The sequence below is a fragment of the Myripristis murdjan genome, chromosome 16 (assembly GCF_902150065.1).
Source record: "Myripristis murdjan chromosome 16, fMyrMur1.1, whole genome shotgun sequence".
NCBI classification, from domain to species: domain Eukaryota; kingdom Metazoa; phylum Chordata; class Actinopteri; order Holocentriformes; family Holocentridae; genus Myripristis; species Myripristis murdjan.
This window is the reverse complement of record NC_043995.1, coordinates 16,614,316-16,635,715: the sequence shown is the minus strand read 5'-3', so window position 1 is coordinate 16,635,715 and position 21,400 is coordinate 16,614,316. Positions and strand designations below refer to the sequence as shown.

The 21,400-nt window shown below is 43.9% G+C and overlaps 1 protein-coding gene across 1 annotated transcript; it reads right to left on the bottom strand.

The window, feature by feature from the left end:
• Positions 1–5,586: 5,586 nt before the first annotated feature.
• LOC115373616 (putative uncharacterized protein DDB_G0282133) lies at positions 5,587–14,355 on the bottom strand. Its single transcript, XM_030072105.1, has 5 exons — positions 14,247–14,355; positions 13,548–13,667; positions 13,350–13,468; positions 8,658–9,504; positions 5,587–8,360 (listed from the first exon to the last, which is right to left on the bottom strand). Exons 1-5 carry the CDS (start codon positions 14,353–14,355, stop codon positions 5,587–5,589), a joined length of 3,969 nt encoding a protein of 1,322 aa, XP_029927965.1.
• Positions 14,356–21,400: the final 7,045 nt, after the last annotated feature.

The window sequence follows — 21,400 nt, the reverse complement described above, 5'->3', positions numbered from 1 at the left end:
TATTTATTTAAGATTACTGTCTGCTCCTCCGTCGTAAAGTATGCAGCACGGGTGGATTTTTCCTTGTTTGCGACTGGTCGTATGTAGCAAACACCGCCCTTTTATGTGAGCGCGCACAGATCTAGATTGGAAAACCCTGGGTTGAATTAGCGAGTTGATAACCGGCTTTATGGTACCGAAAATCCGGATTGCGGATGTCTGGTTAAGTGGCAAATTCTTGACAAGAATGTTCAAGAGCCAGTCACAAAGTTGAAGCTATGCTGGGGTTGGATTTTTCAGCAGGACAATGATCCTAAGCACTGTTCACTGTCCCCAGACCTTAACATCATTGAAAATGTATGGATTGATTTAAAGCAGGCTGTCTACGCAAGGAAGCCAAAAGACCTGACTGAACGTTTTGTATGGAGGAATGGCCCAAAATACCACCTGCCAGACTTCAGGGACTGTCTGTGGCTATAGGAGGCGTCTACAGGCTGTTATTGCAGCAAAAGGAGGCTCTACTAAATATTAATGGAATTATGTCTTTGGAGTGCCCAAATTTATGCACATGCCTATTTTTGTTTAAATGCACATAAAAATGTTTCTGTTGGACCAATAAAAATTATTTCACTACTGAGATGTTTCTGTTTCCATAAGGTATAACATATGTTAAAATGAAGTTGCTGCTTCAAAAGCTCAGCAAGTGACAAACTGATGCAGTTATTTTCCTAAGGGGTGCCCAAACTTTTGCATACCACTGTATATCTATACACACACACACACACACACAACCAGTCAAAAGTTTGGACATACCTTCTCATTTAATGTTTTTTCTTTATTTTCATGAGTATTTACATTGTAGATTCTCACTGAAGGCATCAAAACTATAAATGAACACATATGGCATTATGTAGTAAACAAAAGTGTGAAATAACTCAAAACATGTTTCATATTTTAGATTCTTCAAAATAGCCACCCTTTGCTTTGATTACTGCTTTGCACACTCTTGGCATTCTCTTCATGAGGTGGTCACCTGAAATGGTTTTCCAACAGTCTTGATGGAGTTTCCAGAGATGCTGAGCATTTGTTGGCCCTTTTGCCTTCACTCTGTGGTCCATCTCATCCCAAAACATCTCGATTGGGTTTAGGCCAGGTGACTGTGGAGGCCTGGTCATCTGGTGCAGCAATCCATCACTCTCCTTCTTGGTCAAATAGCCCTTACACAGCCTGGAGGTGTGTTTGGGGTCATTGTCCTATTGGAAAATAAATGATGGTCCAACTGAACGCAAACCGGATGGGATAGCATGTTGCTGCAGGATGCTATGGTAGCCATGCTGGTTCAGTGTGCCTTCAATTTTGAATAAATCCCCAACAGTGTCACCAGCAAAGCACCCCCACACCATCACACCTCCTCCTCCATGCTTTACGGTAGGAACCATGCATGTAGAGACCATCAGTTCACCTTTTCGGCGTCACACAAAGACACGATGGGTGGAACCAAAGATCTCAAATTTGGACTCATCAGACCAAAGCACAGATTTCCACTTTGTTTCACACAAGGAATGTCCATTCCTTGTGTTTCTTGGCCCAAACAAATCTCTTCTGCTTGTTGCTTTTCCTTAGTAGTGGTTTCTTAGCACCTATTTGACCATAAAGGCCTGATTCGCGTAGTCTCCTCTGCACAGTTGATGTAGAGATGTGTCTGCCACTAGAACTCTGTGTGGCAGAGTTAACTTGCGATTTCTGAGGCTGGTGACTCAGATGAACTTGTCCTCAGCAGCAGAGGTGACTCTTGGTCTTCCTTTCCTGGGGCGGTCCTCATGTGAGCCAGTTTCGTCGTAGCGCTTGATGGTTTTTGCAACTGCACTTGGGGACACATTCAAAGTTTTTGCAATTTTCCGGACTGACTGACTTTCAGTTCTTAAAGTAATGATGGACTGTCATTTCTCTTTACTTAGCTGATTGGTTCTTGCCATAATATGAATTCTAACAGTTGTCAAATAGGGCTGTCAGCTGTGTACCAACCTGACTTCTGCACAACACAACTGATGGCCCGAACCCCATTAAGGCAAGAAATTCCACAAATGAACCCTGACAAGGCACACCCGTGAAGTGAAAACCATTTCAGGTGACTACATCATGAAGCTCACTGAAAGAAGGCCAAGGATTTCCAGCGCTGTCAACAAAGCAAAGGGTGGCTTCTTTGAGGAAACTAAAATATAAAACATATTTAGAGTTATTTAACTTTTTTTTTTTTTGCTACATAATTCCATATATCTTGCTTTATATATTTGATGTCTTCAGTATGTATCTATGATGTAGAAAGTAGTAAAATTAAAGAAAAAACATTGAATGAGAAGGTGTGTCCAAACTTTTGACTGGTAGTGTATATATATATATATATATAGATAGATAGATAGATAGATAGATAGATAGATAGATAGATAGATAGATAGATAGATAGATAGATAGATAGAGTGGTGGAAAAAAGTTTTCAGACACCCTTAAAATTTTACTCAATCTCAAATATTATCATGAAATATTTGTGGAAAAATCTTTTTGCATTTCAAAAGGTGTGGCTGCATTAGACAGATACAAACAAATACAAATTATATTTTTTTGTTTATTGTTTACAAGAAAAACTAACAAAACTAAATTCTTGACAAATTCTTCTGACCACAGAATCTTCTTCCAATTCCTGGCTGTCCAGTTTTTGTGTGCCTGGGCCCAACAGCGCCAGGCTAGCCTCTGTCTCTCATTGATCAGGGGCTTCTTGATAACCTTGTAGGACCTTAAGCCATGATCTAAAAGTCGGCCATGCACAGTGTGGGTGGAACACTGGACACCAGTTTGGTTTGACCACTGCTGCTGAAGCTCCTGTGATGTCATTCGGCGGTTTTGCCTGAACATGCCGATTAGGATGCAGTCATTTCTTGCTGAAGAAACCCTTGGACGCCCAGATCTTGGTTTGTCTTCCAAGCTGTTGGTTCGTCTGTATTTCTGCAGAGTTTATCCAACTGCTGAAGGACTGCATCTGCACTTCCTGGCTACCGGGCGGCAGCTGTACCATTCCTGGCTGAGAATCTTTATCTTCAAGCATGTTTCCTGCGTTAGGTTCCTTGTTTTCCTTGTTTTACACGAAGCTTGGCAACAAAAATTGTGTCTTTTAATAAAAAGAACGACCTTCATCACTGGTACCAAAATGACCCAATACTCAAAATATCTTATGTATTTTTATGGAACAAATCAATTTTAAGTTTTTAATGGCTTTTTAAGGATTTGTTTAGTATTTTGGCTGTGACTGTACTAAAAGAAATTGCACTTGAAGACCTAAGAGTGAATCTTAATGCAATATTTCACAAATGCATGGGGTGTCCGATAACTTTTTTTCCACCACCAGAACCACCAGAACCATTATAAGGATTCACAGAATTCATTTGTATGAGCATAACCCAAACAGGTCCAATCATCTAGACAGTACCTGAGCAGCACTAGCTGGAGAAAGAATGTTATTCTACCTTTTTAATTACATAAACCTTTTTAACTAGAATAATCTTCATACATATGACTCACTCTCTGAGCTCTGTTTGTTGTGATGGGCTCTGAACTTGAAGCAATACTGGTGTTGGTGTGGCGATGTCGTCATGTTTGGGGTTATGTAAGAGAAACTGATCACAATCATTAACAGTGGCAAAACCTGCTGCAGATCTATCAAAGTTGGTCTGCTAGAGCTCTTTGCACAGGCTGCTGCCATTTGGAAAAGGGACAGTGGAATACAAACAGAGAGCTCTGGTTGTGTAGCTGCTTTGGCACATCACAGCATGTCTTTATGACTTTCTGTTTGGAAGATAGTAATAAATATTTAACATGTGTTTTCAGTGCACCCCTGCACTTGTTGCCCCCAGGAGGCTTGCTTTACAATGTCAAACCATAGACAAAATTTAAATTTGTGGCAAAAATTGAATAGTGTAATTCATATCACATGCAGATATGTCCAATTAATAACATTTGGTTTGTCACCACCAAAGTGTCAATAAAATTGTTTGATAGGCTCCCTGAAGATGGCTGCCAGTTGGCCTGTTAGTACTGTAGAAACTGATGCTGTTCTACTCAGTTCAGTTTGGGTCTGTATAAAATCCACAAAATCTGGGAGAGACTAAATTTTTTTTGTACTGGTTGTCATACTAGCTTCTAACTAGACCATGCAAAGAGGGTAAGATACCCATGGTATATCTTGCCTGTTTGTGAGAGACTAATTTGACATATTGGACGTTCATATTGAAGGAAGTCTGATTGGTTAGATTGGTTAACCCTAAGCTTCACCCAAACCCAACACTTGCATTAACCAAAGGCAATGAATACTAATCAGTCAGAAGCCAGTAGGGTGGGTATGCATGTCAGGTCTGTCAATTTAGTCTCTCCCACATCTGTTTAGCGTGTGATGAAGCAGTTTGATACTGAATATTAATGTTGTTTTACCTTGAAATATATCCCACCAGATTAATTGTATGCATTTTTTTTTACAGTCAGGAATCCCACCAGATTAATTATTGTACATTTCAGTGGGGAAACTAAAGGTTTGGCAAGACTCCCAAACTTTGTGCAACCTGGGACACAGCATCATTTTAGTATCCAAATTTTAAACGTGCATGTTTGGTTGTCCACCTCCACAATTTATGTTGATCAATTTATGTTGTCATGTTGATCTCTGCAAAAAACAGAAAAATTCCAAGGCACTCTTATAAACAGTAAAATGCATGAAGGCTTCATGAAATGAAGGCTTGAAGCCGAAACTCGTCAGAGCGGTTTTTAGTATGTCACTTTGACAATTCCAGTCAAATAAAGGCATTTTACTGTTTATAAGAGAGGGCCTTGGAATTTTTCTGTTCTTTGCACTACATATATCACTCTCCAAAGAGCACCTTGAACTAAACAATGAGTCCATGAAGCTCCTTTTTAAACATTTTTCTTCATGTTGATCTCTATTGCTTAGAATTAAAGAACCTAGTTTTTGGGTTGATTTTGGTCAGGTTTACTTGTATTAAATGCTGTTAAGTTAGCAGTGCTACTGCTTGGCAAGTTTGCCAACACACTGCATGACTGCTTTTCAGACATGTTTGACTGGATGATATTAGCATCCCCATTGACAGTATCCTTAATCACCCCATGCTCTGCAACAGTGTTATGCATTCCAGCTAAAACACTATCAACAGCACTGGTTAAACTGGTTAAAAAGACCAAGTCAGCCTGCTCTGCAGGAAGAAATTCTTGTGGATCAAGTGTTTCAATATTCTTCCTATGACATTCAATATGACAGGAACTTTGTTAGTGTGTCCTCTTGAGTCCAATTCTTAGGAAATGAGATGAGCTGACAGGTTGCAAGACTTACACAGCATAGCACAATGCTGTGTTCTATCATGTACTCACTAGATGTATAAGGGGCCAAAAACCCTCCCAACACCTAAGACACTACCGATGAAAAACTGAAAATGGAGGTGGACTCAAATTTGCACCTAAAACCTACAGGTGTAATGACAAGTCAAGATAATATGTCAAGTGTGCTATTGGCCACTAGGTGAAACATGCAAGACATTTCCAAAGAAGAAATTACACTTGAATATTCTGATGTAGCACAGCATTTATTTGAAAAATGAAAAACAATTGTGGAGTTGAAACCACTGGAGTGGTGAACTGAGCTTCCGTTACAGATGATATGGTGGCATTAGGAGCTCTGGAAGCTTTCGTTTGAATTCCTGGATTGGTGGTCGCACCTGAGGCAGCACTGGGACTGCCAGAATGGCAGTGAAAGCTGGCAGTGCTAGAGCTGCTTGGATGGGAGAAGTAGTCACTATCAACATGATTGATGTTGCAGGTGTTGGAACAGACGGTGCTAAATGTAGGTGTTGAATTTATGTGGTGGTTGCAGTAGTAGTTGTGGTTGCGGGAGTCGTGGTGGTTGTAGTGGCTGGAGTCGTGGTGGTTGTGGTTGCGGGAGTCGTGGTGGTTGTCGTCGCGGGAGTCGTGGTGGTTGTCGTCGCGGGAGTCGTGGTGGTTGTCGTCGCGGGAGTCGTGGTGGTTGTCGCGGCAGCAGTGGTTGTCGTCGCGGTAGTTGTGGTTGCAGGAGTTGTGGTTGTGGTCGCTGCAGTCGTGGTGGTTGCAGTGGTTGTGGTCGCTGCAGTCGTGGTTGTGGTCGCTGCAGTCGTGGTTGTGGTCGCTGCAGTCGTGGTTGTGGTTCCGGGAGTTGTGGTGGTCGTCGCGGGAGTCGTGGTGGTGGTCGCTGCAGTCGTGGTTGTAGTCGCGGGAGTCGTGGTTGTAGTCGCGGGAGTCGTGGTTGTAGTCGCGGGAGTTGTGGTGGTCGTTGCAACAGTAGTGGTGGTTGCAGTAGTTGTGGTCGCGGGAGTTGTAGTTGTGGTCGTTGCCGCGGGAGTCGTGGTTGTGGTGGCGAGAGTTGTGGTTGTCGTTGCGGGAGTCGTGGTTGCAGTAGTTGTAGTCGCTGGAGTTGTGGTGGTTGTTGCAGCAGTAGTTGTGGTCGCAGCAGTAGTTGTGGTCGCTGCAGTCGTGGTTGTGGTCGCTGCAGTCGTGGTTGTGGTCGCTGCAGTCGTGGTTGTGGTCGCTGCAGTCGTGGTGGTGGTCGCTGCAGTCGTGGTTGTAGTCGCGGGAGTCGTGGTTGTAGTCGCGGGAGTCGTGGTTGTAGTCGCTGGAGTCGTGGTGGTTGTTGCAACAGTAGTTGTGGTCGCAGCAGTAGTTGTGGTCGCGGGAGTCGTGGTGGTCGTCGCGGGAGTCGTGGTGGTCGTCGCTGCAGTCGTGGTGGTCGTCGCTGCAGTCGTGGCGGTCGTCGCTGCAGTCGTGGTGGTCGTCGCTGCAGTCGTGGTGGTCGTCGCTGCAGTCGTGGTGGTCGTCGCGGGAGTCGTGGTTGTAGTCGCGGGAGTTGTGGTTGTAGTCGCGGGAGTCGTGGTTGTAGTCGCGGGAGTCGTGGTTGTAGTCGCGGGAGTCGTGGTTGTAGTCGCGGGAGTCGTGGTTGCAGTAGTTGTAGTCGCTGGAGTTGTGGTGGTTGTTGCAGCAGTAGTTGTGGTCGCAGCAGTAGTTGTGGTCGCGGGAGTCGTGGTGGTCGTCGCTGCAGTCGTGGTGGTCGTCGCTGCAGTCGTGGTGGTCGTCGCTGCAGTCGTGGTTGTGGTCGCTGCAGTCGTGGTGGTGGTCACTGCAGTCGTGGTTGTAGTCGCGGGAGTCGTGGTTGTAGTCGCGGGAGTCGTGGTTGCAGTAGTTGTAGTCGCTGGAGTCGTGGTGGTCGTTGCAGCAGTAGTTGTGGTTGCAGTAGTTGTGGTCGTTGCCGCGGGAGTCGTGGTTGTGGTGGCGAGAGTTGTGGTTGTCGTCGCGGGAGTCATGGTTGCAGTAGTTGTAGTCGCTGGAGTTGTGGTGGTTGTTGCAGCAGTAGTTGTGGTTGCAGCAGTAGTCGTGGTGGTCGTCGCGGGAGTCGTGGTGGTCGTCGCGGGAGTCGTGGTTGTGGTCGCTGCAGTCGTGGTCGCTGCAGTCGTGGTCGCTGCAGTCGTGGTCGCTGCAGTCGTGGTCGCTGCAGTCGTGGTCGTCGTCGCGGGAGTCGTGGTCGTCGTCACGGGAGTCGTGGTCGTCGTCGTGGTTGCGGTCGCGGGAGTCGTGGTCGCGGGAGTCGTGGTTGTGGGACTCGTGGTGGTTGTTGCAGTCGTAGTTGTGGTCGCGGGAGTCGTGGTTGTAGTCGCGGGAGTCGTGGTTGTAGTCGCGGGAGTCGTGGTTGTAGTCGCGGTTGTAGTCGCGGGAGTCGCGGTTGTAGTCGCGGGAGTCGCGGTTGTAGTCGCGGGAGTCGTGGTGGTTGCAGTAGTTGTGGTCGCTGGAGTTGTAGTTGTGGGAGTTGTGGTTATAGTCGCTGCAGTCGTGGTTGTGGTCGCTGCAGTCATGGTTGTGGTCGTTGCAGCAGTAGTTGTGGTCGTTGCAGTCGTGGTCGCTGGAGTTGTGGTTGTAGTCGCTGGAGTTGTGGTTGTAGTCGCTGCAGCCGTGGTTGTGGTCGCTGCAGCCGTGGTCGCTGCAGTCGTGGTCGCTGGAGTTGTGGCTGTGGTTGCGGGAGTTGTGGTTGCAGTCACTGGAGTTGTGGTTGCAGTCACGCGAGTCGTGGTCGCTGCAGTCATGGTTGTGGTCATTGCAGCAGTAGTTGTGGTCCCTGCAGTCGTGGTCACTGGAGTTGTGGCTGTGGTTGCGGGAGTTGTGGTCGCTGCAGCCGTGGTTGTGGTCGCTGCAGCCGTGGTCGCTGGAGTTGTGGCTGTGGTTGCGGGAGTTGTGGTTGTAGTCACTCGAGTTGTGGTTGCAGTCATGCGAGTCGTAGTCGCGGGAGTCGTGGTCGCTGCAGTCGTGGTGGTCATTGCAGGGGTCGCTGGAGTTGTCGTGGTAGTTGCTGGGGTCATGGTTGTTGTTGCAGTCGCAGTTGTGGTCGCTGCAGTCGTGGTTGTGGTCGCTGCAGTCGTGGTGGTCATTGCAGGGGTCGCTGGAGTTGTCGTGGTAGTTGCTGGGGTCATGGTGGTTGTTGCAGTAGTAGTTGTCGCTGCAGTCGTGGTCGCTGCAGTCGTGGTCATTGCAGCAGTAGTTGGGGTTGCTGGAGTTGTCATGGTAGTTGCAGTATTAGTTGTGGTCGCGGGAGTTGTGGTCGTGGGAGTCGTGGTCGCTGCAGTCGTGGTCGTGGTCGCTGCAGTCGTGGTCGCTGCAGTCGTGGTTGTGGTCGCTGGAGTCGTGGTGGTCATTGCAGCGGTAGTTGGGGTCGCTGGAGTTGTCATGGTAGTTGCTGGGGTCGTGGTGGTTGTTGCAGTAGTCGTGGTTGTAGTCGCTCGAGTCATGGTGGTCATTGCAGCAGTAGTTGGGGTCGCTGGAGTTGTCGTGGTAGTTGCTGGGGTCGCTGGAGTTGTCGTGGTAGTTGCTGGGGTTGTGGTGGTTGTTGCAGTAGTAGTTGTGGTCGCGGGAGTCGTGGTTGTGGACGCTGCAGTCGTGGTCGCTGCAGTCGTGGTTGTGGTCGCTGGAGTCGTGGTGGTCATTGCAGTGGTAGTTGGGGTCGCTGGAGTTGTCGTGGTAGTTGTTGCAGTAGTAGTGGTCGCTGGAGTCGTGGTTGTAGTCGCTGGAGTCATGGTGGTCATTGCAGCAGTAGTTGGGGTCGCTGGAGTTGTCGTGGTAGTTGCTGGGGTCGCTGGAGTTGTCGTGGTAGTTGCTGGGGTTGTGGTGGTTGTTGCAGTAGTAGTTGTGGTCGCGGGAGTCGTGGTTGTGGACGCTGCAGTCGTGGTTGTGGCAGTAGTTGTGGTCAATAGAGTTGTAGTTGCTTGGGTCATCGTGGTTGCAGCAGTAGTAGTGGTGGTCGCTGCAGCAGTAGTGGTGGTCGCTGGAGTTGTAGTTGCTGGGGTCGCGGTGGTTTCTGCAGTAGTAGTTGTGGTTGCAGGAGTCGCAGTTGTAGTCGCTCGAGTCGCGGTTGTGGTCGCTGGAGTAGTGGTTGTGGCCGTAGTTGTGGTCACTGGAGTTTTAATTGTAGTTGCATGGGTCGTGGTGGTTGCTGCAGTTGTGGTTTTAGTCGCTGGAGGTGTGGTGGTCGCTGCAGTCCTGGATGTCGTCGCCACAGTCGTTGTGGGTGTTGCAGTAGTAGTTGTGGTCGCTGGGGTCCTTGTGGTTGTTGCAGTAGTAGTTGCAGGAGTTGTGGTTTTAGTCGCTGGAGTCATGGTTTTAGTCGCCGGAGTCGTGGTGGCAGGGGCACCAGTATATGGACCTTCTGGAATTTCTTCAAATCCCCACAAATCAAACTCTCCTGTAGCAGCAGTTGGCAAATTTGTAGCGCCACTCAATGCAGTAGATGGGCTAGCTGTCACTCGAGTAGTGCTTTTTGTTTTGGATGCTGCAGAAGTGGTGCCAGTATATGGACCTTCTGGAATTTCCTCAAATCCCCACAAATCAAACACCCCTGTAGCAGCACTTGGCAAATCTGTTTTGGTGCTCAATGCAGTAGCTGGGCTAGCTGTCATTTGTGTTGTCTCATCTGTCTCCTCAAAAGGTTTATCAGGAATGTCCTCAAAGCCCCACATGTCCCATATAGGTTCCTCTAAAGCTCTTGAGACACGATGCCGTCTGGTATTATGTGCTGCTTTTGGTGAACAAGCCACCAATATTGTGCAAAGCTCATCGTCCACATTGAAATAAACCAACTGAAAGATGGACTCCTGTAAAGATGTTGCTCGTTACTCCCAGTGAACAATTTAGAAGTTGTGTTTACAAGAACTTGTGTTTTAGTCCTTACCATGGGTAGCGATGTCTCTATCTCCACATATACAGCACCAGGCGTTTTCCTTTGTCTCACAAAGTATCTTTTTTCAGCATCTGCTGAGGGCACAGTGGTTGGAAGTACATCAACCGGTTTATATGTAATGTTACAGATGAGTTTTCAGCATCTCATTCACACCACTGCCATCTAAAGGTTCATTTGCAGCCATCTGACCACTGACACTTGTAAAATCTTTTCCCAAAAAGCCTGATTTGGATGTTGGGCTGCATAATAAAGTGTCAACTGCAGTAGTTAGGTTTACAGCATTTCCTCCCAAATTCACAGTCAGTGAAAATCCTGCATAGCTTTCCAATGTGACAAGGCCTTAATTAGTCATTTAGGTTTACTCATGACAAAAATCTAATCAATAAATGCCAGGTTTATGAACACCACCACACCATCCAAACAAAGAGCCCTAACAGTTATCCAGTTTGATTATTCCCAGTGATTCTATGAATTTACACAATACAATGTGCTTTGTAAGTTCATAAAAGCAAACTGGACATTTAATACATTCATACAAAGCTTACCAATTACTTTCACCTTCCTAAGTCTTCTTGTAAGAGGTATTTTTACAGTGACATTTCTTTTACTGCAAGTAACCATTGGCAGCGTCATTTGTGAGAGTGCCATGATGTCGTCAACCTCGGTAACACAAGAGGCGGCACTTGTCACATTCTTCTGTAGTAGCCGGTCAAAGTACTGCAGTTTCAACGAGTGAAACTCTCTTCCATCCTGAGTCTTAATGAGAAACATTAAATCATGAATTACACTCAAAATATTCTTTCATACAGAAGGCCTTGTTGAATTTTTTCTTGCGCCAAAGCCTACATTGCCAAGATGTCACAATATGTTTGTAATTTTAACTTAAACAGCAGTTGGCATTATCCAAACAAATGTTACACTAAAGGCTGTCTTGCTCCAATAGTGATATCACAGCTCTGTAGATGGCAAAGTGTCAGATGGTTTGCTAAACATTTATGTGATGTGATCTGGGGCTTGCAGTCAGAGTCACTTTTCACATTGGTGGTTTTGTGTTTCCTTTTATTCATTTATCCTTCATCTAACCTAGGAGTACATCTGTGCTATGTATGACATTTAATCCCAAATGACACAATGGCACTGCCAGCCAAATATCAGGTTGAGATGCACACAAGAGGCCAGAATACTGTGAGTAACCAGAGGCCTGTACCATAAAGCTGGATTTCGGCTTAGCGAGGTAACTTCAGGGCCCTCAGTTTTCTGTATCATAAAGGTGGTTTACTTTTTAATCGGGGTATGTTGCCATGGTAACATACGCTGAACACCTAACCTGCTCCGGAGCAGGTTAAGTTCAGGATATGAGCTCAGCAGGTATAAAAGCCCCACCTACTGACCAATCAATTCTCTTGGAAAATGGCCTGCCCATTTGATGAGAACCCAGTGGATCGAGGTGCACCTTTTTTCCAAGTTAGGCTGAGTATTTTTTTCCCCTTTCTTCTTCTTTCATAAAATTAATACATTTTACTTAGACTTCTTATTTTAACTCTGTTTTTTGCACATTTTTTCAAGTTTGAAGAGAAGTGGAAGGAGGAATTCTTGTTTTTTTTTTTTTACTCATGACTCTACACTGTCAAACCAAAAATTGATCTTGAAGACTGATGTACTGATTTTTAAAAATATTTTTGAAAATTAGGGGAATTTAATTCAGAGGGTTAAATAAAAGTCTGATAATACACGCCAGCCTCTGGGCTTCTTTAGGTAGTTTGCTCATATTTAGTATGGGTGTCTGCCCTGAGAAGTCCACATGAGAGTTGATGCCAAATGTTTTACAGTCTTTAAGTGACAATGAAATAATATTTTAACCAGCAGAATAAACACGAGGCATCAGATGCTTTATAAAATGAAATCAAAATCAGTTGAATCAAAGTGACAATTCTGACGAAACTCAAACTGAGGGCAGACCTCCATCAAGGGTCGACCTCACTGTTAGAGGGCCAGTTCCTCTGCAGGACTGTATGGCTGAGTGGGAGACACATTAATTTATTGAACACACAAATGTTACTGTAATCAGATCTACTCTGATGGATTTATATTCCTCATATTTATTTAAGATTATTGTCTGCTCCTCTGTCATAAAGTATGTGGCACGGGTGGATTTTTCCTTGTCTGCAATTGGTCATGCAAACACCGCCCTTTTATGTGAGCGTGCACAGATATGGATTGGAAAACCCTGGGTTGAATTAGCGAGTTGATAACCGGCTTTATGGTACCGAAAATCAGGATTGCGGATGTCTGGTTAAGTGAAGCCGGATAACTAAGGGAAACCCCGGGTATGTTAATCCAGTTTTATGGTACAGGCTCCAGGCCAAGTTGGGAAATCTGATGACATGTTTACATGTATTAGTGGGATTAATCCAATATGTGGTAGGTCGGTACTTCTCAGTGCTTCATCTGCACAAAGCCACAAGAATGAACTACATAGCCTCATGTGGTACCAACTTTGACATCTACTGCTAATTTCCTTGTTTTCTTGCATGTGCAGATGTAAACTCTCAGATGACTATACAAGCACAGAATAGTGAGTTAAAATCTAGACATATTTACAGATTTCTTCTAACAGTGGTGCCCAGCCCAGTCCTCAAGGAACCTCTGTCCTGCAGGTTTTTATTCCAGCTTTACTCACACCTGATCCATTTAGGGGCTTCATGCTGATTGGTTGAGACAGATCTACCTGAACAGGGCGTGCATGAAGGTGCACGAGCGGTAATTGGATCAGGTGTGCAAGAAATTGGTTAACTTAACAGCTAACCTGTGGAGACATCAGCCCTTGCAAAACTGGACCCTCACTGGCTGTACACCGCAGCTTCGTCGAATGCTGCAAACTGGCCAGATTGAAGGATTTCTTTAATTCTTTGGAGGGTCCAGTTGTAAGGTATTGGTTTGGAACTGCTAGGACCAAATAATGGGTTTTGTTTGGAAAATCTAACAACATTCGATGCCTCTGTGTAAGTAAATGGGCACATTCACATTTAATAAAGACTGGGGGAAAAAAAAACAACAAACAACAACTCACCTGTTGTGTGAGATTGCAGCCTGTATAGGAGAGCTTGAGCAGCAGCCACGGCCCATAAGTATGCATGTAACTTTGACACTGGCCAGGCAGCGACAGCAACCTCTTGACTTCAACTCCATCTGAGAAGCAGATCAAAAAGGTTAGTTTAAGGGGTCCACTGTGTTTTTTGTCGAGACGGTGCATATAAATCAGACTCACCTTTCAGATACAGATCCGAGTGTCGGATCCGTGAAAACCTGATGGAGAGCGTTTGGTTGCCGCAGCGATACAGAGGCTGGTTCAAATCCGACATCTGTCCACTTTGTCCGCTGCCATACACTGGAAAACGAGTTTACCATGCTGTTAAGTTACACAACAGAGACAACACTGCATCTACTGCTTAATGACAAGCAATGTGTGCCATCTAAACCTTAGATGCCACATTTATTCTTGTATTTTGTGTCATGATAATCCCTGGCGCATACCTGACAACATTTGAGTAGTAAAATCTAGGAGATTTTTGTGGTGGGAAGCAGCAGAAGATGTGCGGGGATATGCCTGCCGAGCGGGTTAAGATTTACAACACATCCAGGTTTTTAATAATTAGCCAGTAAACTCGGCATTGTCTGACACAGACTGGGAAATGTGCACTTTTATTTACAGTTAAACATTTCGCCGTGTGTTTCAGCTTCTGTTCAACTAACGGAGCTGCGGCGGCTTCCGCTCTCAGCTTTCAAAATAAAATCTTTGTTATTGTGCGTTTCTCAATATTATTAACAAACAAAATTGGGGCTTGTAAATTACGGGAGATTCCCGGGAGAAAAGACAAAACGGGAGGGCGGCAGGAGAAGAGTCTAAAATACGGGAGAAAGCTGGGAAAAACTGGAGTGTTGGCAGCTATGCCCTAGCGCGATTCACCTTGCAGGTATTTCCAAACCGGTACCGGGAAGGCCCAAGGCGCTTTTTTAGCCAGATGAACACCGTTATAGAGTTGATCTCGGCCGGCCAGACGTCCACCTGTATTCATCATGACGCTTTCTCCGCTGTTAAGCCGGGCTAGTGTTACAGCAACACAAACCCAAGCCATCAATACAAGTGCCATGACTGCCTCGCTCCTTCCTCCCACCTGGCAAACGGAGGAATGCGAGGCACCAAACTTTAAACGACATGGGTTAGCCTAATTGGTTCCGGAAGTTGCCACGTCTCATTTTCACGTGGACGGGACTCATCAAGCAGTAGATGACAGAAAGTGGTAATATGGGAAGCTCTTCCTCATTGATCAGTGAAGTCTTACCAGATTTTCCAGGGAAGTTCAAGATTTTGTATTCTCCGTGTTTAAGAAACATGATAGGTCATAAATGGTGTTCCTTGAATTGGCTTCATCATTAGTGGAATGAGGATGCAGTTTGCTTGGGGATGGGGAATAAAATGTAGGCTATCCCCCTCATATTGATTCATTCTGCTTCACCAATAGACCATATTAGTAAAGCATTCTATTAGAAATCAGTCTAAAGCTCTACAGCGTGAGAACAGTCTGTAGTGCAAACAATAAACAACAAACAATAATACAATCAGAAATGACTGTCACTGACAATATGACAGGATGTGAGTATGCAGTTAACGATCCAGAGATGGCCTCCTTCCCTTCTTGGAGAGTTTTAGAGATGTGGGTGAAAGAGGAAAGAAAGCAGACCGTTTTGTTAGTCTGGTAAGACATGTGCTGAAGCTTGTGTTCTTCTGTTGCATGTTGTGATTATTTTCTATTCAGTACTGAACTTTGCTGTGCTGATTTCAGGCTATTCACTCTGTGTTAACAAATGTTGGAAAATAAATAGCCTAAATAAAAGAAGAAAAGAAGTTTAAAAAGTAGACCAACCTACCAGACGGGGGGAATTTCTGGTTTATTTGATCACAACATTAGAGACAGGGAAGGATATTTGGCAGCAAAGGGCCAGTATGGACCTGAACCCAGGTCATCACAGAGAGAACGCATGGCACACGGCCACCCTGAGGCCTGTACCATAAAGCTGGATTAACATAGTCAGGCTTTCTCTTACTTATCTGGCTTCACTTAACGAGACATCAGCACTCAGGATTTTCGGTACCATAAAGCCGGCTATCAACTCACAAATTCAACCCAGGCTTTCCAATCTAGATCTGTGCGCGCTCACATAAAAAGGGCGGAGTTTGCTGCATGCGACCAATCGCAGACATGGAAAAATCTATCCGAGCCGTAGGCCTATACGTCACAACCGAGGAGTCGACAATAATCATTAATAAATACGAGGAATATAAATCAATAATCCAGGCAAAAAGCAACACCGTTGCAGCTGCCAAAAGCCACAAGGAATGGTGGCAGAAAATCGCCGACTGTGTCAATGCGTAAATTAGTGGGATTATAATATTACTTCCCCACCATGACGGCACGAGTAGATCTGACTACAGTAACGTGTGTGTTCAATAAATGAATGTGTCTCCCACTCAGCCATACACTCCCGCAGAGGAACTGGCCCTCTCTCACAGTGAGGGTCGACCCTCGCTGGACCGCTGCCTTCAGTTTGAGTTTCGTCAGAATCGTCACTTTGATTCAACTGGTTTTGATATTTCATTTTATAAAGCATCTGACGCCTCGTGATTATTCTGCTGGTTAAAATATTATTTCACTGTCACGTAAAGACAGTAAAACATTTAGCAACTCCCATGTGGACTTTTCAGGGCAGACTCCCTAAATACTAAATATGAGCAAACTAATGGAAACCTAAAGGAGCCCAGAGGCTGGCGTGTATTTTATCAGACTTTTATTTAACCCTCTGAATTAAATTCCCCTAATTTATTTTCATAAACATTAAAAAAAAAAAAAAAAAAAAAAAAAATACAAGAAGAATAGTAAAATGTATTAATTTTAATTTTATAAAAGAAGAAGAGAGGGAAAATGGGCAGGCCATTTTCCAAGAGAGCTGATTGGTCAGTAGGTGGGGCTTTTCTACCTGCTGAGCTCTTATCCTGAACTTAACCTGCTCCGAAGCAGGTTAGGTGTTCAGCATACGTTACCACGGCAACGTAGCCCGATAAAAAGTAAGCCACCTTTATGGTACAGAAAAGCCAGGGTTAAGCCTGAAGTTAGCTCGCTAAGCCGAAATCCAGCTTTATGGTACAGGCCTCAGGTGAGCCATTGGGGTGCCCTGCAGTGGTTATTTCTGTCAGCCGTCCTTTCTATAGGGAGACAACCTTTGTCTAATTTCTGGGTGACCAAATAATTTGATCAAAGATCAATGTTTTTTCTGATGAATGAATTATTTGCACCATATTTATATACATACAGGTGCTGACTTCTGTCAGCTTTTACTGACATTCCTTCATGGTTACTCACTTCATTTGTGGCCCCAATTAACCACTATGACATGGTGTCCATTGTGAAATAGTTTTCAGGTCTTTATTGAAAACAAAAGTGAAATTTGATTGTAAACATATGGAAAACAGTTGAAAGATCTGTCTGGTAAAATGTGCATGGCCATAGAACATCTATTACTACAGTGAAGGTGTGTCTTCACTTTGGTTGGTGTTCATCCTTCACAGTGCAGCTACTCCTTGGAGTGATATGCAGAGCGCTAATGCTGCCTCCCAACTGTCTGGACACTGGAAATCTTGTTGCATCACATGCTGAAGATGCTCATTGATGCCTGCAGCACCAAGTTTGTCTGTCAGGTGTACCTTTGAGAAAATGCTCAGCGATGTTACATCCACTGTAACTCCACCGTGTTGTGATCAAAACCTAAAGATTAAAAAAAAAAAAAAAACATGAAGAAACCGTGCTGGGACTTTAGTCATCACTAGAGGATGTTCTTTGGATGAATCAGGGCCTTCTACACATCTGAGATGTGTAGAATAACCATTTCCTTGTTTTATTCTCATTTTTGAAAGGCAGTTCTCTTCCAATAAATCCTTTAACAAAGGATACAGTTGATGTCTTTTTTATTTTCATTGTATACTTGATACAACAAAAGCTCATCACAGTGGCAATCATAAACACAAGAAGAATAAATAAAAAATAAAATCATTGGATTTCAAAAGTATGAGAAACTTAAAAAGCATGATTAAAAGCATTAAGCATGATTAAAAACATTACTTGACATGATTAAAAAGAAAATCATTATTGCACCATGTTAGCAGCACTATTTCACAGTTGATCCCTATTGTACATTGTTTCTCTAGTTTGTCACTGTGATTTGCTGAGAGACTGGATTGCTCTGGGGAAAAAGCTATTTAAGAGTGTGTTTGTGTGAGTTTTTATGGCTCTATATCGCCTCCCTGAGGGCATGAGGTTGAACAGAGAATGACCGGGATTCTGCAGTCAGTCGGTTAACTAGATAAAGTCCGTGGGCCAGACCAGATTTCGGTACCACTCAAGGTGGCAAAATCTAGTAACAATTTTTGAAAAGGTACATGTCCATAGATGATATTTTGGTATGACAACCTGTCCTAAGTGGTAGCTTTGTCACAGTTCAGCCCATGAAGTTAATCACCCCCTACAAGAAATTGGATTCTATAGGCGCTGGTGCATATTCTAGCCTACTTAATGCTCATTTTCCAGACCCTTACTCATCTTTTATGAGGGCATGTTTGGTAGCATTTTAAAGGGTAGTATCATAGCTTTCATTTAAACTCAGCTTTGCGTCTGTCTAATAAATATAGAGGTCGCATGGACTCAGACATAGTTTATTGTTTTTCTCAATAATATGGCAACTTTTATTCAACTTAAAACTTAAAACTCATTTGTGTAGGCCTATGATACAAATCTTGGAAACAGTGTTTAACAATAACTGTTTTTTTCATAGTGGACATTGAATGTATTGCAGTTAATGATCCATGTAAAGTAATGTCCTGCTCAGACAGTTCTTCGGCTACAATTGCGAGAAGAATGGCCCCCTCGGCTTCTATACTTGCAACGCTTGCGTAATGCAACAGGTTGTTCAGAACTTTATCGTTTCGGTTAGCTTGACGTTACATACTGGTACGTCTGCGCTGAATACACCCCACGTGTCCAGCACGGATCCTCACTGACTTTCAGTGGACACTGTTTGCGTGGTGACCACACGGAATTAAAACCATAGAAATCTATGATTAAAACAGATTATGTGCGAGGAGCACGCAATGCGTTATTAAGAGGTCGTGCTCATTTCATGGATTTCTGTGAGATCAGGTTGGGCAGACTCTATTACCACGTCATATGACGCAGAAAACGTCACGTTACATGACAACAGAGTTAGTTGACGCCCCAAATGCTTCCCGTGGCACGTTGTGGGAGTTCTATGTAAGTCTGTCGGGTTACCCAACTCGTTGAAAACTGACGAGAAACGGGTGCCTAATGAGTCGACGTGTGACGCTAAGGGACCCTGACTGTTCGTCAGGCTGTTGACGCATTGGGAGTGAGGACATGTTGGTTTATTTACAGCATATCCATACCATCCCTAACAAAAACACTGAAACTAGAACTAAATCTAAATGAAAGCTAAACTAAAATTAAACATGTAATTTATAGATAGATAGATAGATAGATAGATAGATAGATAGATAGATAGATAGATAGATAGAGTTTTAAACTAAAGATAAATTAATAAAGGCTTAAACAAGAACTATAAAATTGAAAAAGTGAAATACAAATTGCAATACGAATCGAAAACTACAGTACATTAAACAAAAGCTAATGTAAAATCTCTAACTATGACAACCACTGTTTTACAGAATTCACCAGTTTAATTGGGAAAATATTTTAGAGCACAGGCCAGAAAGTTGCTACGTAACCACAGAGTTTATGATGGAGGATGTACAGCTACACCACTCAGCTTTGTTTTACATTTCTATCAAAGAAAAGTTCATATTTTCTCTGGTTAATTTTGATGAAGATGCTCAGAGAATTACCAAAGTGACTACCACAGTTATAAGTATACTTTTCATCTTTTCCAACAGATGCTTTGGTCATGTTTGCATCATTGGGAGATAGCATTAATTTACCATGTGGCATTTCGTCCATCAAACCTTGCTCCTCTGTCAACTGGAACATAGCTGGAGAGTTTGGATCAGTCACTCAGGTGGTCAGCGCAGGCGTGGTGACGTCTGCAATCTACCACAGGTCTACAGTTGAAAAGGACTGCTCTCTACACATAAAACATCTGGAAATAAACGATGCACGACTTTACACCTGTGATGACGGGACATCCAATTCAAGTGTTTCACTTGAGATTCTCCATAGTAAGTTACTTGCCTTACTAACTCAAAACACTCCTGAATAATGCTAAATAAAAACATTGGCATAACCATTTTGTTTTTTCTTTGTCTTCTTCAGTTGCATACAAACACATTTCTGCAAATAAAGAAATAATAGAGCTCCATTGTTCCTTGAACATATATAAAGGACATGTCCCATCTTGTAACCACAGTGGATTACATATCAAGTGGCTTACTGAGGGCAATACAGAGATCACTGGAAGCAGATTTCACTTTGACTGTCCCTCTGATTGCTTCTCTAAGCTGACCATCAAGCTAAAACTGACAGACCATCACAGAAAATGGAGATGCCAACTTTCTCAGAAAGGCACCGTTAAAACCACCATCAGTTACACCACAACATTACCAGGTACAAAACTGAGCTTAACACAACCGAATAAATATGCGCTTTATGTGCAGAGTGTAACTTGTGGTACCTTTCACCCAGATGGCATAGAGGAAGTGTTTGCAGTGGTGGGTGAGTCAGTGTCATTCTTTTGTGGCAACACTTCCTCACATGGGGTGAGTGCCAGGACACAGTGGGACCGAAGTGGAGGGGCCCTGGCCATCAGTGTCACCAACCAGGACCAATCAGGGCTGTTTCATGTGAGCCAAGACTCCTCTTTGTTCATTACCAAAGTGAGTGTCTGGCATTCTGGAGACTACCAGTGTTCACTGCCTGATGATGAAAACAAAGTGATCAAAAAGATGCGACTACACACGCTAGATGGTGAGTTTTAAAACTCTGTAAAAGTGTCCAAACAAAACATGAATTATATGATCTATAATTTACAGTGTCTCCCTGCTGTGAACATTTCTATCAATGTTTGTCTTTCTAGTTACTTCAGATTATGGCCCAGGAAGAGATAATCTCACACTGACTTGTCTGCTAACCTGTGCTGTTACAAAATGTGAAGAAGACTTCAATTTAACCTGGGTCGGAAGTAGCCACAGTGGCTGTTGCCAACAAAACCCTTGCCGCTAAGTTATTCCTCTCAGGTCTTCAAACCAGACCAGAAACACTTGCTTGTGCTGTGTCAAGAGAGGGTGTAGTAATGGCTGCAAAGAAGTGGTCCTCTGTAAACAGTATGTATGCAATACTCTCACTGTAGATTTTTTATTTTGCTTAAGTCAACACATATGAAAAGTTATACACCCTATAGTTAACAGTGATAATTTGAAAAAAACAAAATCTATTACTGTTTGTTCTAGAGGGAGCTGCATGGTCAGCCCTTCCTCTAGGGCTCGTGTTATGTGCAGCTGCTGGAGGACTCTACATGTACTTGAAGAGGAAACACAAAAGGGATGCAGGCACTGTGCTCTGGTAACAAAATCTGTGCAGCTACTTCACAAGATTGTTTTAAAATCCTCAATTTTCCCAACAATAAATGCTACTTCTTGATTTTACAGGAAATGAGCTGTCAAGTATTGGAATGGTAAGAAAAAACACTGAGAGAGATGTTCAGTGAAATATTGGTTTTAATTATGTTTAAGTGCATTTACTAATGATAGTTTGACTATCTCAGTCTGCTTACTTTCCCTAAAGAGATAGGTAAGCTTTCATTTATGTCCTAAATTTAATCAAATAACTCAACATTTTTCTTCACAGACTCATGTCTATGAAGATATTCAGGATCTAGATCATGAAGAAGTCCTCCGGCACAGTCAACCCAAAGGCAGAGCAACCGCCACCAATGACAGTTTCTATGATTTACTGCAGGCTGTGAACTAGTTTTAAATAAAAGTGTCCTATTGACTCCATTTTAGTATTGACCAGTAGTATAAACCTCAGTGGCTGTAATCTCAAG